The following is a 23,880-nucleotide window of genomic DNA, read 5'->3' as shown; positions in this document are numbered from 1 at the left end:
AGATGAAATAAGCTCCATACATGCAGGTCCCACAGCAGTTAACAAGCTGGGGGAGTTATTTTTCGATAGAAAGATAAGCAGACACTTGTGTCTAGAGTCCTCCTGAGTTGACAGAGCAAACACCATCCTGCCTCTCATTTGTGGCATTACAAAACAGGTGCCTGTGGGTTACAGACTGAGCTAGGGTCAGAGGGTTGGCAAGGGACCTTTGCAGCAAGGCTATTGTAGTCTGAAATTGAGGGTAGTAGGAAGCTCTACTGGCTTATCTCTGGAGGGCTGTTGAAAGTTCTGATAAGATGGACCTTCAGGGAAGGGATATTTAAATAGTCAGGGAGAAACAATAGGAAAGTTCCAGCAAATCAGTCAGTGATAAATGCTGGAGTTTTTTCAAGTCCTGCCCATCTTTTAAGAATGATTTATATGATATACAAGAAGATGATGTTATGAAAACATATCACTTGGGGATGCAAAATGAATGCTGGGTGAGCAGAGAGGACATGTTTTCCTGCCCTATCCAGTGGAGAGCCTTTGATGGATCACAGTGTCCAGTGAAGGGCACAATTCCTCGGAATGACAAAGTAATATAAAGGATACATTAAGGATAACAAGCTTAGAGAACATGATCTAAGAGGCAAAGCCAAAATAAAAGAGTTGATTTAGAAAAGGGAAGACAAGGAAATGGGAAAATACCACCCTGACAGTGGATATTCTGAAGCAGATTATAATTAATTGCTTGTCATGTCTATTGAGGATGTGACAAAAAGTAATCTTTGAATGGAAACAAGGAAAATTCAGGTTAGAAGCTCTAGAATATTTTCAAGGTCCAGTGTTGCTCCAAGAAGAGGAAGAGATGGAGCACTGGAAACCCCACTGCCCAACACTTTTAAGAATAGAGGAGGAAATGTGTTAGAGGGGATCTGCATTCAGATGATCAGACCTTGGAGGGAGCAAATGGTTGAGGAGCTCCTGATGCTTCTCTTTAGGATTACTCTGAGCTGGGGAATAAGAAAATAGATCCCACTAATAACAAAACTCACAAACCAAACAAAAAGAAAAGAGAGAAGAGAAGAGGAAGCAGAAGAAGAGGAAGAGGAAGCGACGAGGGAGGAAGAGAAGAGTAAGAGACGATAAGAGACCGAGAAGAGAAGAGAAGAGAAGAGAAGAGACAGAGAAGAGGAAGAGAAGAGAAGAGGAAGGACAGAAGAGACGAGAAGAGAAGAGGAAGAGAAGAGAAGAGAAGAGAGAGGTAAGAGAAACAGGAAAGACGAAAAAAACACAGGGAAAGGAAGGAAAGCGAAAGGAAAGGAAAAGGAAAGGAGGAAGGAAAGGCACGGGAAAGCGAAAGGAAAGGAAAGGGAAAGGAAAGGAAAGGAAAGGAAAGGAAAGGAAAGGAAAGGAAAGGAAAGGAAAGGAAAGGAAAGGAAAGGAAAGGAAAGGAAAGGAAAGGAAAGGAAAGGAAAGGAAAGGAAAGGAAAGGAAAGGAAAGGAAAGGAAAGGAAAGGAAAGGGAATCACAAAGTACTCTCAAGTTGCAACCCACTGAGTAGTCATTGGACTGGCTCCACACTATACAGGAAAAGAAATATTTCTTGTCTTCCATTCTCATTTTCCCAGATTTGGGCACAGTGCTGGTAACTTTGCATTTGACAGTGATTTTGTGTGACGAAGGGCTGGTTGAAAAGGTGATTTTTGTCCAAGTTTAATATTTAGTGTATAGTGACTAAGTGGGTGACCTCATTGCAAGTCTCTCCAGCCCTCAGGTTTGGAGACATCATCACATGAAGCTTTTCTTGCCCTTTGGCAGAAGGGGATGTAGCAAGGTAGAAGAAAGCATTTGGCCCTCCACAGTGTCAGCCTATCAGTCATGGGATTATCCAAGCATGAGGAACAGCCTTGCCCTTTCCCTCCAAGATCCTGGCAATCAATCATCCACTTGTGAAATGGAAAAGAAAGAAGAAGAAAAAAAGAAATGAACAAAAAAGGGATAAAATCAGGACTGCATTGCAGGAGTTTGGCAGAGATCAGTTAAAGCTTTTCCAAGCAACTAGCAGCACACAGCCTGGATCTGAACTGCATTTCCTTGAAAGAGCCAGAACTAAAGTGCTCCCAGTACTAGTTTACTCCAGGTTTGTGGCTGCCCTGTTTGCACTGAGACTTATGTGTTTTGCTTGTACTGTCTCCAGTCATCTGCCCATCTCCTCCTAAAACAGCATGTGAATCTTAAACAGAAAACATCGCAGGTGACATCTTTACCCCATCTGCTGAGACAGGACACATGGGAGATGATTTAGTGTCTCCCTTGAGTAGAGAAAACATTGTTATCACTGAAGGTGTGTTGTGTAACATCCCAAATTCCTTCTACCACAACATCAATAGTCCTATATACAAACCAGTCTGAAGCCTAAGAGGTGAGTTTGGTGTAATACAGGTGTGCCAAGGAAGTGGGTTTGCAGGTTAGGGAAATAAGGAAAGCAAAAGCCAGGATGCAGGCAGAGGGCTTGTTCATGTGAAAAGTGCTGAGTTAATGTCCTCTGAGTCATAGGTTTTATCTTAACTGAGTGACACTCAGCAAAATGCTGAGAGTCAGCAAAAAACTTATACTCCATGCAAGCCCTACTTATGAGCTCCAAAGAAAGTCTCAAAACCCTGTAGATACTCAGTTTAACAGCCCCAAGCAGCAGCAGACACTCAGATGCTTTAACTCTATTCATCGAAACACTGAATCACAGAATGGTTTGGCTTGGAAGGGACCTTAAAGATCACCTCACTTCAACTCTCCTGCTGTGGGCAGGGACATCTTCCACTAGACCAGGTTGCCCAAAGCTCCATCCAACCTGGCCTTGAACACTTCCAGGAATGGGGCAGCCGCAGCTTCTCTGGGCAACCTGTTCCAGTGCCTCACCACCCTCACAGTAAAGAATTTCTTCCTATTATCTATTCTAAACCTACTCTTGTTTAGTTTAAAGCCATTTTCCCTTATCCTATCATTGCATGCCCTTATTAAAAGGCATGTCATGTCTTTTTATACAATAATATGTAATGTAAAATAAATATTATTTTATATACTATTTAAGTAGCGCCTTTTTTTTAATATTCCTGGACCTCAAGCTCCCAGCACTCTCACAAACCGTCCTCCACCTCTGCTGGGCAAATATGTAATATTTGCAAATATGCAACTAGAGAAATCTGCCAGTAACCTCTGCTTGTTCAAATTAGGTTAAAACAGCACGAAAAAAGACCATGAAAGAGTGTAATGGTGCTTAGACCTTTGTGGACACATTTTTCTGGTAAATTCAAAATGACTAAGTACAATACACGTAATTTACATGGTTACATTTTTACAGCTGTACAAAATTCACAGTACTTCATCAAGAACTTCATCAAGAGAAAGGATTTCCATTTGGGACTTTGGATCCTGAAAAGCAAGGCTCCTTTTGGGCCAGAACAGTCTGGAATGGTCTGCTGGAATTGGTTTAAGATGTCTGCACATGTACATCAGACTTTTGGCACCTTCTTAGTCACCCTATTAATGTCCACCAGAAGGAACCAGGACCATCTGTGTTTTCTGCATGTGCAGGAGCTGCTGCACCTCTCTCTGCCCAGCAGCCAGGCAGGGACCTGCCAAGCACTGTCTTTGGGGGGTGACAGCTCACTGATTTTGCACCTGCAAGGAGGTCCTGCCTTACAAAGGGTGAAAGGTGAGAAGGTATCACAATTAGAATGCTCCCATTTTTATTATTAATTTTAATTGTGGCAGATGAAGTGTAAAACACTCGTGGTGTAACAAAAACTCCTTTTAGCACTGTGGTGAGAATGCAAAAGGAGGTGTGGGAAGCCAGTTAGCATGTATACACACAGTGTTTGCCTCTTGGCAAGCAGTTCCTCTTTTTTCTGTTTTGCTCAGGACTCTGGAGCATTTTTCCCTTTTCCCCTGCTTTAGCTCACACAACATACACCTGATATCATCTATCACAAACCCACAGTCTCCCAGGGATTTGAAGACTTGCACATCCCAAACAGATAATATGCTTAACGAGTTAAATGAGTCGGCTCCTTCCACCTCTGCTTTCAGCCCCATAAAGGCACATACAGGGCACACCTCAGCTTGGAGAGGAAGCTACCTAAGAGCCAGCCAAGTGACTGGCTCTTAGGTAGCTGCAGGTGTGCCCTGGTATTTGCAGTAACATAAATCTCCCCTAGTCACCTCATTTTGCAGCTAAGCTGCCTAGTCTGTTTCCGCAGCATCAGGATTTAAGGGTGGGCCAGTTTTCATCACAGCCTAAGACTTCTGTGTTCTCCAAATGCTCTGAAAGCCCCAGCATTAAGGAAATACTGAAGCACAGGAGTGCACACAGCAGCCACTTGGAGCAATGAATCCATCACCTGCTAACACAGCTGCTGCCTCCCTTTCAAACCTGCTGCAAAGCCTCAGCACTTACAGTGACAATTATTAGGCCAGCAAAGGAAGCCGTTGCCATCCATTCCCAATTGGAAATGTATTTAGCTAAGGTTCAATGCACAGAATTAAAATGGTATTTGGTGCTTATGAGGCCTAATTGTTGGCTTGTAAACATTCAGAGCTTTCATTTATCACATTACCATTGTGTAGAGATCTGGGCCTTGGGAATTAAAGAGCATCCTAAATACCATCTATTCAGAAATCAATTCCTTGCCTGAGTTTCTGGGTTTTCTCATTTTAGCTTTTTCACATTTCATCAACCTTTTAAAACTACCACTCATATAGATCAGAAAAAAAATCACAATAATAATTTTGCACTTAGTGCCAAAGTATCTAAACGGACCTTGCAAACTATATTTTGCATGCGATTATACTGACGTGCACCCGACGCCTCTGAACAAGTTTGCCTCATCTCAGTTTTTCAAACAACATTAAACAGAACATTAAAAAAAAATCTATAACAGACAAACCGATAGTACTCAAATATGCATGAAGGCAAGTCCTCTCCCTAATGACCCAAGGCCAGGTTGTGGTCACAGTCTGCTGAATTTTCTGACTGCCCAAACAAGAAGATGAAGATCTCTCTCTAGCTCTTATGATTCTCGTAATTCCCTTGGTTCTCAACTAAACTCTGCCACCAGGCATTCATTTCAGGGCAGGCCAATGGCTCAAAATATGACCTCACAATTTAGTGAGAGCGCTGGAAAAGGGCTATTTTATCATGGCACTTAGCAGAGTTTCACTGTAGCTTCATCTGAGGAACAATGATGAGAATTTCATAATTTATCATGTAGAAACTGTGGAGCAAGTGGAACAAAGAAATCTTGCTAAAAGAGGAGGGAGGGCAAAAGCCAAGATGGGACGTTATTAATGCAGGAAGGCAGCTTTTCTCTGAGTCAAGAGGTGGCTGCTCCTCTAAGGGCAATACGCATTATTTAACTCTGGTTTTGCCTAAGAGAGGAAAAAAACCTCAAAGCCTTTACACCAACTGCAAAGCAGACTGAGCCTGCGTCTCACCATGGTAGATGCTGACCATGTTGCCCAGTTCTGGTACCACAGTCACACAGACCAGGGCATTGGCTTGGGAACCAAATGCTGCTGGTGCTGGGGTGGGACTTCTGCTGAGCCCTGGGGTTCACTGGGAAGCCATTCAAGGTCCTCCTGCATGCTCAGTCCAGCTGGCTTCTACTTTCCATCCATTACAGTGTGTGAGGTTTGGCAGAGTTTGGTTCTCTGTAAAACAGCATCCAATGTTACAGGTCAAAGCTCCCCTTACCACCCATCAGAAGACCTGGCTCTATGAGATCTTTGCCCTTCAGGCAGCTGTGAGCCACTTCTTGGGGAGTCCATGAAAAGGTTTTGAATTTCTTGGGCTTGGCTGGAGCTGTGTGTAAGTACTTCAGTCTGTATGGGAGGAGGTGACCTTCAAAACTAATTGGGCACACAAAGGATCTAAGCAAAAGAACCTCATCTGGGCTAAATAATGCATAGAAGGTTTGACTTCAGCTTAGAGGGAAATTGAATTAATGTACAGTGATAACATCTCAGTGAACTAATCAAGATAATTGCCATATTCTTGATTTAAACAAATCCATTAATAAGACTTTCCGGATTCTGAAGCAGACAAACAGCAACTGCTAAGGAACTTTGTAAAGGCTGGTAGCAATTTTTTTCAGGTCAAGTTGAAAAGCAGCAACAACAAAGCAGCAAGTAGTCATACAGCATCCTTTGTCTTTGACTGGAGGAGCCGAACAAGAAGTCATTTCCCTGGCTGAGTTTCCAGATCAACTTCCTTTGCTGCTGATTATCGCTGTCACCAGTTCAATGGGAAGGCAAGTCTTTAATCCAGTTACTGGCCAAGCTGGGCTGCATTGCATTAACTGACAGCTAATGTCAAGCTCTCTGCAGAGGCAGGGAAGGCCTATATAATGCTAAAATCCTCAAAGAAGTTGTAGATAGGCCTTGGGGACAGGCTAATTACTGCAGGGAGCTAAGTTTCACTCTCAAATGAAAGGGGAAACTGCACACCATTACACACCGAACCTTACTCAGAGCTAAACCTGATAAAACAGCATTGTTAGAGGAGGCTTGGCTGTAGATGAGTGAAAGGAAGAGCTGTAAGTCCTATGAGCAACTCTGCCACTGCCTGAAGACAGCACCAGTTTCATTCCTTTCTCCACAGAAATGAAGAGACTGTTGCCAGCCCATCCTGAAGCCTTGGAGAACCTGGGTTCCCTGGTGTGCCCTGGAGACAGACCTCCAGTATTGAATCAATGTATCCTGCCTCCTTCTCTCCTCTCCATAATTACACCAATGTGCCCATATGCTCTTTGCAGCCTTATGATAAAGGCTAAGAAATGCCCTGGTAAGAACAGCAACTGGAAGAGAACCAGAGATGCTGGCTATGCTGGTTGGAACTAGATGTTCTTTAAGGTCCCTTCCAACGCAAACTATTCTATGATATTATGATTCTATGATGAACACATACAGTGATGCCACTCTCACATCACCATTGCTCTTTCATGTTGGGTGTTTGGTTTTGCACCTCTCTAGACAGTCAGGTAAAGGTAAATCTTGTAAGGATGTTCTTCTTCGGGCCACTAGAGCAGTGCAAACTTGCCAGTTGGATTTACTTTACTCTTAACTTTTTAAACAGTGGTGTCCAGCTTGCCCTGGCCCATAAACAACTATTATGTGCAGTCAGAAACATGAAGCTTTTCCTCTGAGTCATATTTGATACCTTTATTTCTCTGTCCATGAGCAAAACAGAAATATGAACTTCACCTTCCCCTTCAGCCAGGACTGAAAACTACTCAGAGCACCTTCCAGTTATTCTTGGTAATTAAATCACTTAAACTTTCCCCTGATGTTCTGATAGAGAAACCAATAACCTGAAGGTAGTGAATGTTGATTTGGTTTACACCATCTTCTTAAGCTTCTTGGTTATCAAGGAACTTAGACTTCATCCTGCCACTCATCCCTGTAGCGTGTGTTTGAGTCACACAAATCTTCTGTCTGGTGAGAATATATTTTAAGGAAGGCATTAGAATCCTGCTCTGAGACACCAAGAAATGGAGAATGTACCGCTTTCATGGTTGGTCACTCTACCAGTTAGGTCATCTCAGCCTTACAAAACCACACCTTCTTGTCAACTTCAATGTCTCTAGCTTTTCTTTCTCTTACTCTTCTAAGGCCTTTCTCTGCTAGGTTGAGAGTCCCTCTGTAGGCGATAGTTTTGGCTGACATGTTGTGATCTAGACAGTCTCCTTCATGTTGAGATAAATAGATCAAGTCTTTTTAGTTCTCCCCATGAATGCATTTTTGTAGAGCTTTTCTGCCCCGACTTCAATTTTCACTATCCTTCATAAATTGCAAACATCGGAACTGACACTATTAGTCACATCATCTTCCTACTATCCACTACAAGTAGAGTGCAATGAGTGAATGTGTTATGTTGATTTGTCCATGAAACCAACAAGTTAGACAGATTTGCTGTGGAATTATGCTAAGGATCACACTGAATGACTTGATGCCTTGCTCACTAGAGCTCCTGAGAGTCAATGCTTAGCCCAGTTACATGTGTACCCTTGTCATTAGACATATTTTGTTTAAATGAAACCTACTTCATCAAGCAATCTAAATATCTCACCTTTATTTACTAATTTTCTAATTTTATATTTTTTCCCAGGTTACACATGCAAAACTGGGACAGAATCAATCCCTGCTAATTTACTGATTTGCTTTCCAAGTCCTTAGTGGATAGGATAGAATAGGATAGGATAGGATAGGATAGGATAGGATAGGATAGGATAGGATAGGATAGGATAGGATAGGATGGGATGCAGTGGGGTGGGATAAGACAGCATGAAGAGGGACAGTCTCCAATTCAATCAAGGAAGATTTAGTCTCAGCATACAAAGAAAAGCTTTCTAACAGTAACAATAAAATAGGTAAATATATTGTTATGACTAACAATTTTTATAAATAACTCAGATGACTTTGATAGGATCCATTTGACCAAATTGTAGATATCTGAAATGTAAACATCTGTATCTAAACTCATCATTCTGTACTGCCTTTGCAGAGAGAAACTTTCAGAATACAACTTGTCTCATCTCATCTTAAAGCAGGCACCTGACATAACTCATAAGAAAGAAACTCACCTCAAAAGTGCCCGTTTCTCTTCCCTGCCTATAAAGGGAGGCTGAGGTAACAAATTCAGATATAGGCTTTTACCCCGTATTTTTTTAAAGTTGCATCAGAAGCTGTCAGGAACAGTTGAATAGAGAGAACTGATCACAGGATTGGATGAGGTACCTCTGAAGGCACATTCCCAATTCTACTTTCAGTGATGCTGTGCTATCATGTAGTGCTGACTTGCTCTAGTCAAGATTTCCATAGTCCAACCACTGGAGAATACTGCCTTCCATTTAGCTCTAAAAAGCTTTCTTATGACTCTTCTAAAGTGCATAAAATGACCAGAATGATGACTTTCACAAATGCTCTATTTTGTTGGACAGCATGTAACAATGGATCACTGTTGTAAATATATCCACAGAGTAAGCTGGATTTGAGCTTCTGTCTTATTTCCTTTATATTTTCAGTCGCGCTTTAAAATAAAAGATTATGTTTGAGGTATAAATCTGACCATTATTAGCTGTAATGTTTAGTTTGCTTCACTGTCTGAGGCTACATCTGTTTTCAAGCACGGGAACTACTGGGTTCTTTGCAAAAAGAAAATATCTCCTTGATTTAGCACAATAGTCCTGACAATATAGCTGGTTTCCACTCCTATGGAGAAAAACACACTCTTTTTCCTTCCTAAAGCCTCCCTCAAGCAAATGCAATGTAAGAGATGGAAGGATATTAACTTGGATTCACTGAGGAATATTGCTATAGTAATTGCAAGGAGAACATTGATGGAATGCAAACAACATTTCAAAAGAGTCATCACAGAGTTTCCATCAGTTCTTTTCAAGGCAGAATCAGAAACAGTGAGTATTAAGCAAAGAAATTTGAAACTGGGCCCGGAACATTTTAAAGAAAGAACCAAAGCAACTGCATATCAACACATGGATACATGAGTTCAGTCAGCTTTCCTTCCCTAAATCTCTTTCTTTAACAACTTTTTTCTTTGTAATCTTGAGAACTGTCTATTCTAGCCAAATTGGATTCTTAGAATGGGTCTATTATTATGGCAGCTGAACACTTCCATGTAACCATTCAAACCATATGGGAAATTATGCACTTAAAGGAGCATTTCGAAGAGGCTAGACTCGTAAATAAAAATGGAACTAAGGAAGAGGGAGGGGAAAGGGTTCTCAACAGCCGCATTCATTTGCAGATCATCTTTCTGGACTCCCTTCATTCAGTTGTCTATTTTTTTCCTATTTGATACCAAAAATGTGTTGTCTTCACAGTATTTATAAGCAGGGAATTGCTAACAGTAGTAGAGAAAAGAAGTACAAATCTTCAAGTTGCTGCCATCTCCAGGTTTTTCAATGCCTCCTGTCTCCTCTCTGCTCAAAACACTCTTTGGAGCAGGGATGGTCTTGAACAGTTCCAGGACTACTTTTAAAGCTTAATGAGGAAAATTACAACAATTGGAATTGAGTAGCCCGTTAATTACAGAATTGCTTCCAGAGTAAGCTGACATTAGTCACTGCCAGTTGTCATTCTACATCAGACATTTCTAACAAGTACAAAAAAGACACTGCAGCACAGGAAGTAGGTAAAAAGCTGTGAAAAGGAGGATCTAATGGAACTTGGCTTTCAAAGCCAAGAAAAATTCTCTGACATGCAACCTAAATCCTGACAGTTAAGAACTGGGTGTCCAAATTACTTAGAAAAACTAAGCAGAAACTCTGTCTGACTCTTGACTTGGTAGAGGGAGCTTATTCAAGCTCTAATACACTTAACTACCAGCATCTACTGTTTTTTGTGTGAAATCTAATATTCTCTGTTCTGGCATTTTATTTGGACAATAATTCTGATCAGGGAATTAAATTTTACCAGCCTTGCATGGTTCAGAGAGCATAGAATGAAGTCAGCAGCCCAATATTCATAATATACTTACTCATAAAATGTTGTCCAACCATTTTCATTGCTTTTAGTGGCAAGGAGACCGGAGTTGCCGTGGTAAGTCATCATGGCCACTTCATGCCCCTGTGTTGTTACACTCTTGAGTGCACTGTTCGTACCAATTGTCACCCAGTAGACTTGGCCATCGGGCACCACCAGCCAGAGGGGCATCCCTGTGGAATCTCTTCGGATATTGACTAAATTGCCATTATTGTCAGTGATCAGGGTTATATCTCCATCTCCAGAATAAGTAAAATTGTAAAGATAATCTCCAGTGGTAAGGCTCTGGGTATAAAGGTGCTTCCCACTGGTGTCAAACAGGTAGAGTTCCTGGTCTATGGGCGAGGATAACTCATATAGATTTTGTGTGTTGAGGAATGGCTTGTTTTTCCGAATAAAGCGGATTCTGATATTTCCAAGATCAGCGACATACAGCTCCCCATCTGCACACACCGCCAGGGAGGATGGCGCGTTGAGTTTGGCATCCTTGGCGTAGCCATCGTCCCCCGAGAAGCAGTCACAGTTAGCATCATTCTTGCAGTCACAGCTGCTCGGGGCACCGGCCACGAGGGAAATCTCTCCATTGGTGGTGACCTGTCTGATGCGGTTGATCTTCTTCTCGTCGGTCTCAGCAATGTACAGGACTCCGTTATGGGAGACAGCCAGGGCGGTGGCAGACTCCAGTGTGGCATGGATTGCTACCTTGCTGAGGAGAAAGTGATCCATGCCTGGCACCTGGCAATGCATGGGCCTCCCCGCCACGATGCGCACTTGGTGGTTCTCAGAGATCTGTAGCACAACGTTATTGTCGAGGACGTAGAGTGAATTATCCATGGGATTGACTGCCAGATCCGTGGGCCATTCTAGACGAACCTTAATGGGAAAACAACACAAGGGAATTTTTATAGCAACACATTTTTCCACTGTGTGACTGCTAAAAATCAATCACAATGAGGATGTTTCATCAAGGATTAAAGGGAAAATGGGTAAAAGGAAACACAACTAATTATTACTCCTTGATAGGGTGGCCATGGAGGACAACCTGGATTGAGAGAGGGGCTTAGTTCCTGGTCATATGAAGTAGACACATGGGGACACCCACATGCTGCACTGGAGCAGTGGTGGGAGCAGGGTGATGGACAGAGGCAAACCATTCTGTGATTTCCCTTCTCCCATGCTTTTTGAATTGATGGAACCTGGACCTGATAGCAGAGACCTGTGACCACAAATTCTGCTGTGTGAAGTGCTATAAAATCAGACACACAAAATAATGATTCGTTTACTAAAGGTTTTTCCACACAAGTGGCTGAGCTCCTCTGGATAAATGACAAGGAGGAATAGACACAAAACTGGCAGCTGTGACAGCATGTGTGTATGTCTAAGTTATAACCACCGATTTTCTGCTTTATGCTGCAAAAATGAAAAGTAGCAATTCACGGAAATTCAGGCAATTTCAATTCATGGAGAAAAATACTTGTGCCTTCATGGTAATTTTCACATTTTGTTTTAGCATAATGGAAGAATAGGTTCAAGAGTGACACATCACAGTTCTACACTGATAATCCATATACACAAATGAACTGAAACAGGACTAGCAGCACCACAACTGAGCACTAGAAGGTCTTTGCTTCTAGCTCTGCTTCTGAAATACACTGTCTTTTCAAGTGAGTCTACTCTTTTAGTTGCCAAACCTAAGAAATGTTTACCAACAGAATTTAGGGTAATTTTTTTTAATAAAGAATTCTAAGTTATGCTTTTTTTTTGATTATTTTATTTTACTTTAGGTGTATATAAGGAAAAAAAAGGTCAATGTTGTGCTGATGGGAACCAACCAGTTCCAGGATTGTTTCTTTGTTTTGAACCTTCTTCTCCCACCATCCATCTCAGTTGCTGCTTCTTCTCATTTATCTGATGTGACTATATTTAGGGGAGTATTTTGCAACCTTATTGGAAGGAGGAGGAGTAGATGCCAGCAGGCTGCAGTCCAGCAAACCATCTCTCACTGTGATTTTATTTAAAACCATGAACAAGAAGAGACCAGGTAAGATCTGGAGGAACACAGGAAATTCCTATTTTTTTAAGCCTGTAGTTGAACACTTCTGCTACAGTCATGCTTTACTTTTGATGCTTCTCTTTATGTTTAAATCCCTTTTCAACATTTTTTTTTAAGAGATCAGATGCAAGGTATTTAGTTCATTGTCCCTTCTATTGCCTGGATATGTGAAGCTGATTTTCATGGCTAAACAGTGTGCTGAATTCTGTCTACTCTGGTTCTCTGTTTGCAAAATCTCCTTCCTTTTCTCAGCTCCTGGCCTATTTTAACCCTTCTTGTAGTAAAACATTATAGCCTGTGGTTTTCTCTTTAATAATTCATGCCTCCATCCCTTCCAGTGGTCTTTAAGCTCTGCAGTCTTGAGTTAGCATCAAGAGCTGAGTTTATTCTGAACTGACAAGGGAATTTTCTATTTCTTAAAAACCATTCCTTGTCAACAGTGGCAGCTAAATATTTCATGTCCTCATGTCCCAGGGAGCCTCAGAGACCTGACAGAAAAGACCCTTCTAGCCACTGTAAATGACGAAAAGCTGCTTCCCAACCTGATTTTTATTTTTTAATTAAACTTGTCTTCAGTGTGTTTCTCCAGAACAGAAGTGGTAGGTAATCTGCCCATCCCAGTACAGGTTAATCTAAAAATAGCTCCTTGATTTTCTGAAGGGAAAAAAAGAGTCTTCAGCTAACACATGTTCATCTCAGAAGTGTTTAAATATGACATTTGTTACACAGAAGCTACGCAGCCTGAAATTAAATAATTTTTAAAACCTTATTCCACAATGATCTTGTGGTAACTGCCCCTGACATTCACATAAAGAAGAAACGATGCTCGTAAGATGAAAAACATACTGCAGTGTGGCATTTAACCATCCAAATTTGCTTCTATAGAAGGCACAACAGCTTTTAAACTCATAATTTCATCTTGTTCATAAATTGCAGACAGTGGGAACCAGTTGCAAAGAAGTAAGAATGATTTTTCAAATTAGAGGGAAAACCAAGACAAACAGATTCCATATGGGAGCACAGAAATTATCTAGGTAGTTACAAAAAGGAAACCCCATTGACATCTATTGTGGCTGAATAACAGTTTTTAGCCCACCAGCTATGATCTATATTTTCATAGGAGAGGACAACATTCCTGCAGCCAGGCAAACAACAAGTGGCACAAAGGTTTCAAAGGACACTGCCCATGAACTGGCACAATTTGACAAGTTGGCCAAGGCCCCACAAAATCGAGTGCTGGGCTGTAAGAGACTTCTCTTCTGCTCCATCTAGAAGTAAAGCAATCATCACACTGAGATTTCTTTTTCTCTCTTTTTTTTTTTTCTCTCCACCTTTAAGCAGCAGGACTTAAAAGCCCAGGATGCTGGTAGCTGCAACCAATTTGCAATCTGATGCAATTCAAGATTCTTGTTTTCCTGCTGTTGCTAATTTTGGCATCAAGACCTCCAATCAGTATTTCCTAGATGTTAATTTGATTCAGGTCTAAAATTATGCTGGGCCAAATTAGGATGGGGGAAAAAGAAAAAAAACCTGTGGTTAGCTAAGATGCCAGAGCATGGCAAATAGTCCTACTGAAATGGGTACTGCTACTGGGTCTTTTTAGTTTAAAGCACCTCATTTCTTGATAAATGAGCCTAAAAAAATCCTGTCTTTCTAGGAATCTCTGTCTTCCCACTGACTGGGAGCTCTGAAAGAAGTCTCTTCTGTGCTTGGGACATCTTTAAAATCTCACTTACCAGAAATCTATGAATTAGCTCAGTCAGGAGTTTCCTGCATCTTTAAAGGATCTTTTTGATTCAGTCATTTTTATATCATAAAATATGTAGAAATGGAATTCTTGAGCCCTTAACTCTGACCTGGGGAGGCACACAGCTGTGCAGACAGGGTAAAGGCATAAGCTTCTATTCTATAGAAACACAACCAAAACACTGTCTTACCTGAGAAATGTCCATAACAGAGTCACAACTGAGAGGCCGAGCAGACGTCAAGTCATTGGAACCCAACACAGTTGAGATGATTCCATTCTGATCAATCCGCCTGATCATAGTGCCATCTACAAAGTAAATCAGCCCAAACTTGTCCACAGTGATGCCTGGGGAGGAACAAAGCAAGACAGTCAGAAAGTGATGGCAACCTGACATGAGATGAATAGAAGATGGTGTGTGGTTTGATGCTCATGAAAGAGACTGCTGGTTTGGTTGGGAGCAATTTATTTTATTAAAAGGGATGAGATGAGAGTTGGGCATGTGGGAGTCCTGGTTATCAAGAGCTTTGAATTGGCACCATTCCATGGAAGGCACTTCCAAATGGCATGTGAGGCAATTCAGAAATCCCTGCTCGCTTCTGGAAAAGGGCATGGTATTCAGTGAACTGCTGAAAGGAAAAGCTTTTCTAATAACTGTGTGTCTTGCATGTTCAGAAACTTGGTTTTATTGCTTATTGTATGAATGCTAAGCCATGCACATAAAAATGTTACACTGGTGAATCTTTCAAAACTGATGATGACAAAGGCTGTGAAATATCCATCAGGTCAATCAAATTCCAGATGGATAAATGAGGAAGGATTTTCCCTAAGATAACCCTACTAATCTACAGTATTTCATCTGCTTTTGAACTCTGCTAGTGATTCATTCATTGTCCAGACCTCCTCTGTAGACATATTCTTGTCAGTGGATTTGAGGTCTGCTGACAGCAGTTACAGGCTGCTGATTCTCACTTCCTCACCTGCAGATATGTGCCATTTCACCTCCCCGTAAGCATCATTTCTCATGTATTTGTTATTGTAGCACAACCTCCTTTAATCCTCTTTATTCTGGGCTAGCTACCCTCTGCATCTTCCATCAGAGGATTTCATAGTGCTTTACACTTACTAATTAGATCTCATAGCAGTCGGTGAGTGTGATCATCCTAATTTTACATATCACGAAAGTAACAGATAAAGCAATTCTCACAAGGTCACAGAGAAAGTTCATGACTAAGGCAGGAATAAGAAGTTAAAGGCTTTGTTCACCTCTTCTTTATGCTAGTATAAATTAAAATAACTCCATAGATACTAATAAAGTCATCCATCTCATCTACCCTACAGTGGCAGAATGCCACTCAGCATAATGTTTGAGTGTCTTAAAGACACTAAAAGACTGTAAAGGAACAGAAAATTAATGTAGAAGCCTGTAACATCCTTTTCTATGCAAGGGAGAATTCTACTTGGAATACACAAATATTAGGATCTTCCTGTTTGGTTTCTTTCACTCTCAGGCTAACAATCACTTGGCAAAACCAGACATCTGCACTGTGCATCTAAGCAAGTATTTGGAGCTTTTCCAATCAGTGGAGAGAAAAATCTACTTTGAGAGTGCAATTCATATTTCCCTAAAGCACATATCCCTAGGAGATTATATGAATCCTACTAGAAATACCTTTTCCTCCCCATTGACTATAAAAGGAGACTACAGCAAATATCTCCAAAGGAAACATTTATTTTGTAGGCAGATTAAATTAGTGAGCTGAATCCTCACTAGACTGTTTTTTTGGCTGTTATCATGGTGACAGAAATGATGGAAAATCTGTTTCAGATAGAAAGCTTTTAGAATGTTTGAGGAGTGATCAGATCTTGTGTTTCTCCAAAATGCTGTTTTGCAGCCAGATCCCCTTCTTTGAAACATTTACCCTCAGTCTCCATGCACTGTGAGCTCTGCTATGAAGTACAGATGCAGCAGTTTACAGATCAAAGATTCTAGATTTTCATAGAGCAGGGACTAATCCTCTGATTGCTTTGGCAATTAAAAGCATGGCCTTCAGCCAGTACTGTAACTATTGCATGGGCTGGAAGCAATGGGAATAGGTAATATGTAGAAAAACATATCGTATTTGGTTACATGGAAATCCACAGAAGATAATCTGGCCTAGAAGGAAAACCTCAGACCTAAGTCATTGCTTGAGAGACAGAACAAACTTCTCCATTGGGCTGAGGAAAAGGAAGGGATTCGGACATGGTTGCAACCTGTTAATTCAAAGTCAATTAGGAGTCCGGGAACTGATGTTTCAGGTCACTGAGCTGAATGGGAGCCGTTTGCTATTGACAGGAGGTAAAAACCAGCATTTTGTTACTTCTTTGTAACATCTACCTGTTTGAAGGGCATAATTTTGACCTGGATTGGATAGTTGACCATCAGAGCAGTGTGGTTTCAGAATAGCATCTAGGGCAGTGAGGAAAAAAATTACTTGCTGCTTTCAAGATGAAGTTCATTAATTTTAGAGGGGATTATATAGCAGGATTGCTGAGATAATGGATGACAGGACTGAATGACCTAAAAGATTGCTTCTAGTCTTACACTCTAATACCTATGTTTAACTCATGCCAAGATAGGACTGATCTTTCCAGGACCATGAAACAAGAGTCTCAAAGAGGAGCAGAAGGTAACTGCTGCACATCTAAATTTACTGAGGGTGGTGAGGCACTGGCAAAGGTTTCCCAACGAAATTGTGGCTGCCCCATCCCTAGAAGTATTCAAGCACAGGTTGGACGGGGCTCTGAGCAACCTGGAAGGTGTCCCTGCCCATGTCAGGGGGGTTGGAACTACATGATCTGTACAGTCCCTTCCAACCCAACCATTCTGTGATTTGATAAGTGTTATGGGAGAAGTCACAGTAGTGGTGCCCACTTATTCTCACTATACAATAAAAATACATCACTATACAATAAAAATACATCAGTTGTATCTTAGCACTTTGTCAAGTGCTTGCAGAGGGATCTGACAGTACAAGCATCAATATCTCACTGGCATCCATGGCTTTCTGGAAGCTGTCTTCACCTACCATGAGATGTGTCAGCACTGTGCCCTGGCTGGCGCCCTGTCCAATGAGTCATCCAGGATACCGACACATGTCACCTGTTGCTGGCATCTGCTGTTGAAGGTTACTGCTCCTCTAATTATTTTGCCAGCATAAGGACAAGTTCTTTCATGTTTGCTGGTACTTGCTTGACAACTAGGAAAACAACTGAGGCATGATAGAGGGTTTAGTTGATCCTAACTGGCTTTTATCAAACACGAGAGTCTCTTACCCATTCCTTGGTTCACAACAAGTATTTTTTAGGGTGTCTGTCCATTAGTTTGTGCGATAAGCCAAAAGCCAGTGAAGGGTGGCAGGTTGGATAATGTGATTTTAAATGAGGCAGAATTTTCTCTCTTACCTAGTTCCATATGTATTCGATTGGACTTATCAGCAGTGTATGCTGACAGTCGCTCAGTGTGTGCAATGCCGGGGTTTGATGGCTGATCTGATTACCCAGTTACAGCAATAACAACTTGGACACACTTTGGTTCTTGAGCCAGCTCTGATCACTTGATAGAGCACAACCTCATTTTGCATTCCAGCTTAGACAAAGAGCTTACACACCTGAGTAAGTTAAAGTGGGATAGCAAAGTCACCACTTTTCACCCTGCTCCAGGGCAATGGTATGTATTCTTATCACAGAGCACTTCTCTGTTTATCCCTCTTTCATGGAGGTTAAGCAATCTCAATTGCCTCACATTTCCTGAGATGTTCTCCAGGGAAGCAGAGTTTCCAGTTTGCCAAAGCTCATGCTCCTCACATGGCAACTACTCCAATCCCTTCCTAACTTAAGTTGATTGTCTTGGAATCAAAATTAATTACAGAGAGGAGCCCTGCTCTCCCACAGACAAGTCTTTGGATGGATGACTTCTGTGAAGAGGAAGAGAAGCATCTCATGGTTTCTTTGCAGCAGATTGTAGAGGTTAGATTGGACCTTTCTGTGTTTCCTTTCTGATAATGGCACAATTCCAGAGCTGAGAGCTGGCTCCTGCAAATGAGCACAGAAATGAGTAATACACATGTTACACGTGTTAAGCCAAAGGCCTTGGCATGCTTTGGCAGAAGGCCCCTCTCATGTTTCCATAGGAACACAAGGGAATTAAAGATTTTCAGCATATAGCTCAAAGCTCAACCTCACAGCTTCTGAGAGGAAACATCTGCTGCCACTACCCAGGTAGCATTGCAGAACTTTAGGTTCGGAGATATGAAATACATACATTACGAAATCATGCTGGCTCCTCTTGAAAAAACAGAGATCTCTTAAGAAACAAGGGCTTGTAGCCCCATTTTCATTACACCAGTGAGTTGTGATGATAGAAAGTTGTGACATGATGACATTTGCTTGAAATGTCAGGACCTTGTAGTGTGAAGAGGTGACAGCACAACGTTATGCTTCAAATAGCTACTGGTACATGGTGAGTTTGTCCTAGAATACAAACTGCTAGAAGTTATTACATTGTGCATCTAGCTCTAGTTAGGAAAAACAGAAGGGGAAAAAAACCTTTTAACTAAAAAAAAGGTGCTTAAAGAAATCTAAATTTAAAGCTTTCTTGTCTGACTGGAATGACTGAGTCATAAAATGGCAGATGAAAATCAATATCAATAAGTACAGAGGAATTCACAAGGGAAGGGGAAAGCCTAACTACCCATATGCAATGACAATCTGAAAAAGAGCTCACAGGAATTCCCACAAAAAGTTTTCTGCAAAGATCAGCTTTGTGCTCTGCACTGGTCAAGGAGGGAACTACAGGCACATGGAGAACAACAGTTAACAGTGATCTGGCCTCAAAAGAACCATCCTTTTTCATGACCTCGTTAAAGAAATTGTGGAAATTATTAGCACAGGGTGCCTGGAAGAATAAAATTAGGTGTTTAGGGAGGTTTCTAAGCCAATTTATGGCGGTATCTAAGCATAGGTCCAAGTGCAATTTCTTCAGAAAGTCCCCTAGATGTTGATGACTATCATCTGGAGTGACAGCAGAGAAAGACCACTCTATCACTGACCACTCATGTGAGACCGTTCACACATTTCCCTGTGTGACTTTTTGGCCACAGTAAGAGACAAGATATTTTCTTCCCTCAGCCTCTGGTCTTCCCTGAAATGGTCCTTCTATTATTATCTGATAATGAAAATGTTAACAGATTCTGGAGGGTTGAGTTTTTTCATTTCATTCTGTCAAACTCTTGAACACTTAGCAAACAACTGAGATTTTGTTTACACATTCAGCAGGACACAGTGAAGGAAGCAATCTGTCCCCAAATTAATTACTTCATTTTGCATTGGTGTTATGGTGCTAAATGAATGAGATGCCCTCTCCCTCCCCACGTCCCTTCTGAAGCCTTCTTCCTATTTTGTCAGTCTTGTCACTGCAATTTCTCTTAATTGCAGGCTCCATGGTAATTTCTCTGCCACAACATTTTCCCGAGAAGAACCACTGGTGAGTACTCAGATGAAAAGAAATGCTTTGACAAGCTGAAGTTTTAATTTTTCTTTAGATTGCTTGTAGAAGAGGATCATTATTAGCAGATGATAATTAGGAAGTGGTAACACTTTAATTTGCAAGGATATATTGAAATTCATTAGCATCCGAAAGCTTTGCTGTGCACTGTGGCAAATGAATTGGAAATATCAGACTGGTTCCTAATAGCTGTGATAAATACCCCGACCAAACCACTGCCACCCCTATTTCATCCAGGGATCTAACTGTCCTATGTTTCTGTAGCCTATCTTTAAGAGAGAAGCCAAAGATAGGTGAAGTGTGAAATTCTTGGAGGGTTTTATCTCGTAATGTCTTTTCTAAGCTGATCATCTAAAGGGAGTTCTCCTTCCTTCAATGAAGTGAGAAAAGAACCTCTATCCAGAAGGTACTTCAGAGAAACGTATTGACAGGATAAGGAATAATGGTTTTGAACTAAACCAGGGTGGATTTAGATTATAGATTAGGAAGAAATTTTTCCCTGTCATGGTGGTGAGGCACTGGAACAGCTTGCCCAGAGAAGCTGTGGCTGCCCCATCCCTGAAAGTGTTCACGGCCATGTTGGATAGAGTTTTGAGCAAGCTGGCCTATTAGAAGGTGTCCCTGCCCATGTCAGAGGGGTTGGAACTAGATAATCTTCGAAGGTTCCTTCCAACTCAAACCATTTAATGATTCTAAGAAATTATCCACTCTGAACTCAGGGGAGTTGAGGTTAGAACTGGAAGAAATGATCAAAACTGTGGGGAAAAGGTTGCTGCTCAGAAAGTAGAGAACCATTCTGAACAATGTTTGCTCATTCTTCAGGCTATGAGATCAAGGAGGAGACTGGTATTCCCAGAATGTGGTTCATACCACCTTGAATACATGCATTGGCATAGAACAAATCACCTTCAGGGTACTAGTTTCTTTCCATTGAGAAGAGAGCCAAAAAATCTGCTTAGACCAGAGGTTTGGCTGGTCCAAGAGGCTAAAAGTATATTCAAAAGTATATGTTGACAACTCATGACTGATTCTCATGAATTGCAGTTTTTCATCTGGCAGGAGGGTATTCCCTCAGTCTTTTCCAGCAAGCTGCAAATATCAGCTAATTAAAACATCATGAAAGGCATGACTTTGATTCCTTATAATTTTTGAAAAAGTGAAAAGTTGTCCTTAAAATACAGAAATACTACTTTGCATGAAGCAATTATGTTCAGAGAAAAAAACAGCTCTAGCCTTAAAACGTAGAGTCTTGTGAAGAGCTTGAGAATTCTTTAAGAAATGAACTTTCCAAGTCCTTCTCTGGCCACCTGATATCTCCCACAACTATTGTTTTCAAATTTCCTCTGACCATTTTCTTATGAGTGTTTATTTGCCTGCCAAGACAGGGAAGCAGAGGGTCACCTGAGAGCACTGGTTACTTTTACAATAAATCATTTTTATTTTTAACTATTATGAAATACGATCATATGAAGGAAGAGCATTTCTAGTTTTTCCTGCTAGGATGAACACCGTGAAACTATACACAATGGTGATGTTACATTGTCAGCATGAGTTTACACTGCTCATCCTTTACTGAGGTGAATGGGGAGTGAGTCACGCCTGTCACAGTGACTGCCTCAGCAGACTTTGCAAACTCAGGTTAGAATCAGATCAGGGAACACTGTTTAGGAACTTCCCAATTGCAGTATGGGCTTCCTGGATTATTATTTTCTCGTTGTCATTCTGTTTTGTGCAATTTCCTCTTTTACCCTCCATTTTACTTCTGTTTTGTGGAATTTTGAAGCTGTGAAGAATGAATGCATGAACTGCTTGAGAATCTTGCTGTTATAAGATTGAGGTGGGAGAAGAGCCTCCTGAGAGCTTCGATTGCCAACAAGAAGGATTTCAGTGCTGAAAGCTTTGAACTCTGTTTGCTATAGCAAAGTAGAAATGTAACTCATCTAAATCTTGCAACATCCACCCACGGAGGGAAATGAATAATATTCTTCTTATCTTGTACAAGAGAGAAAAGAAGTCCAACAAAAGTTGTGGGTTATTTTTTTTGGCACTAGTTGAACTTCAAAATGGTGCAGCAAGCTGGATTACAGATTTCTGGATTCCCTGATCTCATGACTCATCTGCTGGATTGCCTGAATCTCTCTGCCCAAGTCACTTTTTTTTTCTTTTCACTCAGCCTTCTCATTTCAGTGAGATCATTTCTATACTGCCACCTGACCACAAGTAGCTGTTCCCTTTCTATACCTGTGCTTTTGGCAATACTTTAGCCCAATATAATGGTCGACTCATGGGATTCTGGAGTGCTTGGAAACCATGACAGGCTCTTTGAACATTACAAGGGTAGAAGTTTGGCTTTTGATGCTTTTTGGCAAAGAAAACAGGTCTCCCAAGGCATATTTTTCTGCATCCTGCCAGGAAACAGATAGCCAATGTGTAACTGAAAAAAAATTAAAAAAATCACAACTAGACCTGACACAAAAGGTCACTAAATCAGTTTGGGTTTCTTGGATTCAGTAACAACCATGTCATCTCTATGTCATGAGACATAACTTCCTAAGAACTATGGAATCATTGAATGGTTTGGGTTGGAGGGCACCTTAAAGATCATCTAGTTCCCAACCCCTGCCATGGGCAGGGACACTTTTCTACTAGGCCAGGTTGCTCAAAGCCCCATCCTGGCCTTGAACAACTTCCAAGGATGGGGCATCCACAGCTCCTCTGAGCAAGCTGTGCCAGTGCTTTACCACCCTCACAGTAAAGAATTACTTCTTTATATATAATATAAACATGCCCTTCAGTTTGCAGCTATTCCCCCTTGCCCTATCACTCCATGCCCTTATCAAAAATGCCTCTCTAGCTCTCTTGGAGCCCCTTTAGGCACTGGAAGGGTCTCTAAGGTCTCCCCAGAGCCTTCTCTTCTCCAGACTGAACAACTCCAACTGTCTTTGCCTGTCTCCATAGTCTAGCCAAGAAAAGAAACAACAACTCAGCTGACTTCATCTTGTCTGCTCTTAATGAAATAACTTACCATAGAATCATAGAATGGTTTGGGTTTGAAAAGGCCATTAAAAGCCGTCTAGTCCAAACCCCCTGCTGTGGGCAGGGACATTCGTTAAATGATCCCCAGGTTTTGCTGGCAGACTGCTTTACAAAGAGGTTGGGATAAGCTTGGACATTGCCATGGTGAGGAAGGAGGGGGCTACCACCCCCTGATGCAATGGAAAAGAAAACCTGCAGCACACTGACGTCAAAGCCAAGAACCTATAAACAACTCACACTTAACAGCTGGGCAAAAGAAGACATATAACAGGCAAAAATGCCATATCTCAAACAACATTCCTGTGTGGGCATCCTTCTCACCCCTCTACATAAACACTGTTGAAAGTGTGTGCAACAACAGTACCTTCCACCTCATCTCTATACCTCCTGAGTGTTTTTTTTCCAAGGAGCTGTGGACAGCTGGGAGGAGCGACATCCTCCATCTGCAGAGCTTGTTACCTTGAGACTGCCAGACTGAAGTCTTGGCTACACACGGGAGTGCATATGTTTGGCTAAACCTGTTTTGAACAATTTATTTCACAGTCATGAAGGCTGTGTGATGCTTTTATTCAGATTTGACTGTGCTTTTATCTCATTTCAGTATGTTTGAACCAGGTGAAATTACGCTGAATTGGACCATTACCATATCAAAATTAGTATCCACTCCCTATAGGATTTAAGCTGGATGCCGTGACATATAACATACACGTCTAAACCTCAGTTTACATATCTCTGAGCTGTATGTTGGTTTTGCTGCCATTTTATATATATATCTATGTCAATGGTTATAAAACTTTTTTTTTTTTAATGCCAAGAATGCCTCAGTGAACTGGATGTTAGTGAATCCAGTCCAGGTTGGGATGGACCAAGTGCTGTTGGTAAGGAGGAGTAGTGGCTAAATGGCTATAAAAGAGATGGATGGATTTATTCTATTGCCCTATGGGCATGTACCCATCACTA

The 23,880-nt window shown here is 41.3% G+C and overlaps 1 protein-coding gene across 10 annotated transcripts in view; it reads right to left on the bottom strand.

Moving 5' to 3' along the window:
• TENM4 (teneurin transmembrane protein 4) overlaps positions 1-23,880 on the bottom strand; it is a 601,078-nt gene that overhangs the window by 32,603 nt on the left and 544,595 nt on the right. For all 10 annotated transcript variants that reach the window (XM_032679109.1, XM_032679110.1, XM_032679111.1 and 7 more), the window contains 2 exons: positions 14,530-14,684; positions 10,535-11,412 (listed from right to left, as the gene is read on the bottom strand). In XM_032679109.1, coding sequence (XP_032535000.1) covers positions 10,535-11,412; positions 14,530-14,684 — 1,033 coding nt within the window. The remainder of the gene's footprint in view (positions 1-10,534; positions 11,413-14,529; positions 14,685-23,880) is intronic.

This window comes from Chiroxiphia lanceolata, chromosome 2 (assembly GCF_009829145.1).
Source record: "Chiroxiphia lanceolata isolate bChiLan1 chromosome 2, bChiLan1.pri, whole genome shotgun sequence".
Taxonomy (NCBI): Eukaryota; Metazoa; Chordata; class Aves; order Passeriformes; family Pipridae; genus Chiroxiphia; species Chiroxiphia lanceolata.
This window is presented reverse-complemented; position numbering and strand designations above follow the sequence as displayed.